Source organism: Myotis yumanensis, unplaced genomic scaffold (assembly GCF_028538775.1).
Source record: "Myotis yumanensis isolate MYYU_CA2020_CCGP unplaced genomic scaffold, mMyoYum1.0.hap1 SCAF_3, whole genome shotgun sequence".
NCBI classification, from domain to species: domain Eukaryota; kingdom Metazoa; phylum Chordata; class Mammalia; order Chiroptera; family Vespertilionidae; genus Myotis; species Myotis yumanensis.
Genome location: NW_027223754.1, coordinates 141,230,849 through 141,237,710, shown reverse-complemented (window position 1 = coordinate 141,237,710; position 6,862 = coordinate 141,230,849). Strand labels below are relative to the sequence as shown.

At 49.5% G+C, this 6,862-nt stretch overlaps 1 protein-coding gene across 1 annotated transcript; it reads right to left on the bottom strand.

The window, feature by feature from the left end:
- Positions 1-5,953: 5,953 nt before the first annotated feature.
- Positions 5,954-6,590, bottom strand: LOC139005355 (transmembrane protein 140-like). The gene has a single exon (XM_070407621.1). It carries the CDS (start codon positions 6,579-6,581, stop codon positions 6,021-6,023), a length of 561 nt encoding a protein of 186 aa, XP_070263722.1. The 5' UTR covers positions 6,582-6,590; the 3' UTR covers positions 5,954-6,020.
- Between the last annotated feature and the right edge of the window lie 272 nt (positions 6,591-6,862).

Here is a 6,862-nt window from a genome sequence, read left to right as displayed (position 1 = left end):
CTCAGGGAGTCGCCATGGCGGAGCAAATAGCACTGGCTGAGTCTCCGCGGCCCCTTGACTCTCTGCCAGGGCTTTGTGTCCCCCAGTGCCGGCGAGCAGCTGTGCAACAGAGTCTCCCTCGCTTTCTGATGGCTGCAAGGCCATGCTGCCTCTCCCCGTAGGGTCTGGTGCTTCATGATCCCGCCTGAACCAGCTCAGTGGATTTGAAAGTTTGCAGAAGAAAAGGCGCTTCTACTTGTGGGTCTGGCACAGCCCAGATGGGAATGTAAATTGCGTAGGGCGAGGTCACAGGGAGTCGCCGGGGCGGAGACTCAGCGGCCCCTTGCCTATCCAGGACTCCAGGACTTTGTGTCCCCCAGTGCCGGCGAGCAGCCGAACGCCAGAGCCTCCCTCGCTTCCTGACCGCTGGAAGGCCGTGCCGTCTCTCGCCTTGGGGCCTGGGGCCTCAGAGACCCGCCCGAACCAGCTCAGTGGATTTGAGAGTTTGTAAAAGCACAGTCATTCCCTCTTGTGCCTCTGGCACAGCCCTGAGGGTAGGGCGTGGTCACAGGGAGTCACCAGCATGGATGAAATAGCGATGGCGGCGTCTCCGCGCCCCTCGCCTCGTTTTCTGGGTAATTCTGATGGGCAATTTGGGCTGAGAACCAGAGGTGCTTTAGGGAAGTACACCTATGTAGGAAGCCAGAGAGGATAGTTTGCTTAGTAGGGAATCAGAATGAAGGGAATGAGTTGCATAGTTTTAATGATTGATTATTATATCAGATAAAGCATGCCTGGGCCCTGGCTAGGTAGCTCAGCTGGTTAGAGCATAGTCTCAATACACCAAGGTTGTGGGTTCAATCCTCAGTCAGGGTACATATAGGAATCAACCAATAGATACATGAGTATGTGAAACAATAAGTCGATGTTTTTCTCTCTCTTTCTCCTTAAAGTCAATAAATAAAAATTTAAAAAATATTAAGCAGTTCTGGTGTATCTAGGATGATTCTTTTCTGACCAGTGCTGATGAAATAGCTGCAACTACTCAACCCTTAGATTGTCCCTTCCTATGATAGCTGTCATCCAAAATATAATACTATAAATTAGGCTTCAGTTTTAAAGAGACCAATATAATCATAGTAAATGTAAATCTTTGGTCTTAAAACTTTTTTGATAAATTCCAACCAGTGACAACAGAAAGAGTCTTTTGTCTTCCATTTCCAAAAATAGACAAAACAAATTCTCCTGGCAACCTGGCTGTGTTCTAAAAAGAATGGATCTAGTAATCAGTAGATTTATCAACTAGTTTCTAAGGAACAGAATGTGGCAGAGGCTATGAACTGTCCCTGCCAATATGAGGTTGCAATATCAATAGTAATCAATATCTATACTAATAAAAACCTTGGTGGCCCTCGTGCCCTCACATCATTACAAGATGGCCACCCCCACATCGTCACAAGATAGCCATCACAAGATGGCCACCACAAGATGGCTGGCAGGGGAGGGCAGTTGGGGGCAAACAGGCCGGCAGGGGAGGGCAGTTGGGGGTGATTGGGCTGGCAGGGGAATAGTTAGTTGTCAATCAGGCCGGCAGGGGAGCGGTTAGGAGGTGATCAGGCTGGCAGGCAAAAGCAGTTAGGGGCAATCAGGTAGGCAGGCATGTGAGTGGTTAGGAGCTAGCAGTCCGAGATTATGAGAGGGATGTACGACTGCCGGTTTAGGCCCAATCCCAACCTAAACTGGCAGTCGGACATCCCCGAGGGGTCCCAGATTGGAGAGGGTGCAGGCTGGGCTGAGCACCCCCCCCCCCTCCCCCCAGTGCACGAATATCATGCACCGGGTCTCTAGTATACATATAAGAGAGCAAATGTGGAGACATGTCAAGCCATTTCATCAAACCTGTTTCTTAAAACTTCATCCCCTATAATGAAAACACAGACATTAACACACCAAAGCAAAACAAAGAAAATGAAAAATCTCTTTCATAGGACTACAACAAACTTGGATTTTTATGTTCAGTGTATTTTATATGTTATCTTTTATATTCTTGGCTAAAGGTGTTAGTCTGAATCTTAAATTCTGATCAATACACAAACATTCTTGATTAAAATATAATTAAAATTTTAATGAAATTTAATTCATTTGAAATGTAAATTTTAAAATCTTGATTTATAATGTTTCATAGGAAAACCTTTTTTGAGGTAGGAATGAAGATAATTATGTTTGCTTCTCCTCCCTAGTCAGTTTAGATTCTCAACTAAAGGGGGGTTCACTTGGGGAAAGTGCTGACAGTGTTCCTAGGACCAGAGGGAATACCCTACACTCATATTGAAAAAGAAATAAAGATGGCAAATTCAAAAGCATTAAATTCCAAGTCATTCATTCATAATTCAACAGACATACTAAATTTATTATATGCTAGGTGCTTTTTTGGTGCTAGGGATATAACAGTGAATGACTTACACAAAATATCCTTAGTTATGGAGCTATTTTGGCATGGAATACATGTGCCAGATAATAAATAAATAGATGTTAGGTAGTACTAAGTGCTATTATCATAATAAAACAAGATGATGCGATTAGATGATGGGAGTAGAAGGGTAGAGAATGGCCAGTTTTGTCTGTGTGGTGTCTCAGTTATCTGATGTACTCCAGAAGAAAACTGTTTGATCCACAGTGTTTTAAACAGGTTTTTAATTAATTGCCAATTTTTAATATTTGGGAGATTTCACATAAAATCCAGAGTTTTACCTTCTCTTAAAAAATCAGAAGATGGGGGGAGGGGGGAGGACACATATGTAATACCGTTTGTAATACTTATTATAATATTTAAAAAATAAAAATAAAAAAAATCAGAAGATACAATTATGGTGGATCGGTATTTCTGTATGGCAGCAATTTTCCTTTCAATGGGAAATGTCTCTCTTTTCTTCATAAGCCCCCCTTTCCTAGCAGAGCTGCTGCTCTCATTTGCATTACTGGCCGGCTTCTGAATTCTGAAGAGTTTTCAAGTCCTGCGCTAGTCAAAGACCAGGTGCCAAGATATGGTGTGGAATGGATCCAGGGCATCTAGAAAGTCATGAGCTGAGGGGCAGAGGGGAGCGGGCCTGGACACCTACGAGTATGTGGACATCTGAGATCACTCTTTTGCCTTGTCCCAATACGTCCCATGTTGTCCCAATATAATATGGGCTTGTAATGGTATACAGAGTCCGTTTTTGAAAAGTGTACAGGGTGGACCAGAGAGTTTAGTATGATAGATAAAGGAATGAACTGGTAGCCAGGTTCTGCTGCTATGTAGCAATATAATTTCACATGATCACATGTTTTTACATGATCATACATTTTTCTAAAATGGGTAAAGTGAGATATTTTAACCACTGTTTTCTTTCCACTCAGACTTCTGATCTGTTAGACTTTCCCTAGTATCAGATGGCATTGGCATGGCAATGGCATTTTTAGAAGCCAGCTGAGGAAAATTGAGTTGGGAATATGTCACTTTAACTGCAGTATTTGGAAAGTCATTTTGGAATGGTTTCGCAAAACTAGCCAGGAATGGTAGATTTTTAATTTGGAAATATATGAAGACTAGGCTCTTTGCCAGTTTTAAACTTATTAAAGAACTGATAAAAATTCTGATAGTAATTTAATGGCATATGAAACAAAAGGGATAAAGAAGAACAGTGAAATCAATGGAAAGTATTCTGATATTGGGCAAATGGTGACAAGAATATTTACAGAGAGTGTGGGGAGCGCGCGGGCACCGCGGGAGCCTGGGACAGGAGGTGTGTGCCGGGCCAGGGGACAGGCCCCACGACCACCCAAATCCGCCTGCCAAGAAGGGGGCGCGAGCCCGGGAGGACTGGACCCCACGCGGGAGCAGCGTGCCATGCGAACTGGCTCGGCCTGGCCGCTGGCGGAGACCCGGTCTGCAACTCTGGGGCCGCAGCAGGCTGCTCCCGGCGACCCACGTGGATGCCCCCTGTGTCCCCGGCCTCTGCCCCTCCAGGAATCAAAGCTTGACTCCCATTCGTGGACAAACAGACCTACAGCTCCTGGTGTGGTGAGAGAGTGCGATTTGCTGGCCTGGATTAGAAAAGCAAGTCAGTGAGCGAGGACCCTGACTCTTCGTCAGCGAGAGAGAGATGAAAGCCTTACATTCTGGGCATAAAAAGAGGGTCCTTCCCTCCTGGATGACAGCCCAGGGGTCTGAGAAGAGAATGTTGCTGGTGAAGACCCGGAAGAGGAGGAGAATGGCAGCGGTGCCTGGGCTGCAGCCAGACGTCCCGCAGTGAAGCCCAACTTGTCAATGTTGCTCTGGGGGTCCTGATTGAGAACTGAAACCTGGAAAAGGCCTTGGAGCAGCTGCCCTGGCAGGCACTGATCAGCCAGAGCTGTCCCCCACCTGCTCGGAGGGGCCGGCTCCTCCGGAGAGAAGTGAGGGTGAGGACAGTGGGGAAGCAGCCCTCCCGCAGGCCTGGGCGGCCTCAGGGGTCTGCAGGCTTGGAGCCTGCCTGCAGCAGCAGCCCTGAGGAAGGCCAGGATGCGTTCAAGGACAGGGAGATAGTCTTCAGCTGAGACAGGTTCCCAGGACGTTAGGACGAGGCTTTGGCTCGCCTGGGGACTGCTCCCGGCTCCATACCCTTGGGCTTGCAGCCAGAAGCCCAGGACACAGCCTTGGGAAGTGAGGGATCCGAATGAACTGCCAATAGAATTCCCCTCTGCCTTGTCCTCCCCTGGCACAGGGCTCTGCAATCCCCATGTCTGTGTATTCAGTGACCAGGCTCCAGAGAAAATGAGGTCGCAGTTTCAGACGTACTGGCATCAAGGAATCAATTTAATACCTTTCAAACAGAAAAAGGTATGGCTGCTAAATACACCAGAATTGTCCAGTTTAGGCAGCACCATCTCTCTGTGAGGAGGAAGCCGAATTTAGAGTTTCCCTCACAGGCAGCCAGTCAATCCCTGAGCCTCCCTCATAGCCCTGAAGACATTCTGCCCACAGTGCTCTGCTCTGTCTGGGAGCTTAATGCTCCTGGGGTACCTTTGGTCCAAGCCTTCTACCATCAAACAGGCCTCTTCTCCTGAGCTGCCCCCTTCCTTCTACTTGGTGGCTTTGGCCTTGATCCCTGGCCACTCTGAAAGTGCATGTGGGACAGGCTCCCAAAGTGGACGCTAAGGACAACAGGTCAGGGCAGAGACCACATTGCCTCTGTATTCAGTGTAGCTTTTGGCAGACAGAGAGTGAGGCGACCATTGCTATACAGCTTTTCAATATACAGTGCTGGAAAGTACAATTCCCCATGCAGAAGTGGTGCTTGTATCCTTTCTAGGTCTAGCTTGAGCAGTGAAGGGATGCAGCATTTGTGGAATCATTCAGTCCTGTTCACCCTCCCTGACACCCCCCACCCCCCAGGTTTCAGCATGCTCTGCTCCCGGACTCCCAGGTCGTGCCAACTCACTCCCCTGCTGTCTGGCTTGGGGTCCAGCAGCCTTAGGAGAACTTCAGAGACTCCCTCTGAGATCTCTCCTGTGCCTTTGGGAGTGGTGTCTTGGGGAGGGAGGGGGAAGGGAGAAGCTTGCTAACCAGGGCGCCGGGGACACTGAGGTGCCCTCAGTGTTCCCCATTTGTCACCATGAACCTTCCCGGGGTCTCAGTTTGGCCTTTGATCAATCATCCTGGAAATCTGGCCCTGGGACAGGAACCCTTCTCTGGCCAACACCCTGAGAATGAAGTAAGAATGGTTTGCTCAGATCAGTTAATTATAGCAGGAATTCTCGTGACAAGGAGCTACGTGGTATTAACAGTCCCAAAGGACAGACAAGCCAACACTAAGAAGCCACAGGGCCCAGTCACCCTTACTGCCCGGGCCTTCTGCATGCCGGGTGCCCCTTCCTCAGTGGGGCCCATCTGCTCAAGCTTGAGATCAGTATCAGCTATGATGCAGGGTGACTGAGAAAACAACAACTCATGAGTCCTCTGGCACCTATCTGAGCCTCCTTCAAACAGCCCTGGCAGTCATGTGAGCCTTTGGACAGGACTAGTATCTCTTCTGCTTGCTCTTGTCATCTTCTGCCTTTTGGGGGAACATGACTGTGGCTATAAGCAAGAGGACCAACAAGGCCTGGGCAGCGGCCAGAGCTAGAAATCCAGGCCCCAGGAGGGAGGGCGTGATCCACTTCCAGGTGTAGGTGAGGAAGAGGCCCAGGCCCCCGGCCAGCAGCACGGAGGCCATTGCCAGGAAGCACACTGCCAGATGCCACTCACCCTCGCTCCTGTTGCAGCGGGCCAGGAGCAGAGACAGGGGGACAAAGAGGGTGAGGACCAGGGCCCCGTACACGCCGAGCCTGGCCAGGGCCAGGGCGCCCCAAGGCAGCCCCAGGGACTCCAGCTCAGGGAACTGGTGGCACTGCAGGCGGCCTGCACTCTCGTTCCACAGGCAGAAGTTGTAAAAGCCGATTCTCAGGTTGGGCAAGTTGATGAGGTCGCCCGCCTGCCAGAGGAGAGCATAGAACAGCGGGAAGACGGCCAGGACCGTGAGGACCATAATGCACAGGAACAGCAGCTGGTCGCCCCGCCTGGGTCTGGGGAGGCTCATCATCTCTTGTTCTTGGCAGGGCCACCCTCCTGGGAACCTGAAGGAAGTCACATCAGTCACATCAGTATCCAGCTCTCCCTTTCTCCCTCCCAGTTTCTTCACAAGCTCATGCTCTCCTTTCTGGAATTCCATAAAAACCTGTGGCAAACTCCCACCCTCTCCCACTGCCGCCTCCAAGGAGTGTGAGGTCACTTGTCGCCAGGACAGGCTCTCCAGGCAGCTCTGAGTGCCTCAGACATGGAGTGTAGACACCACAAGCCCCTGAAGACATTTGTGAGGTTTCT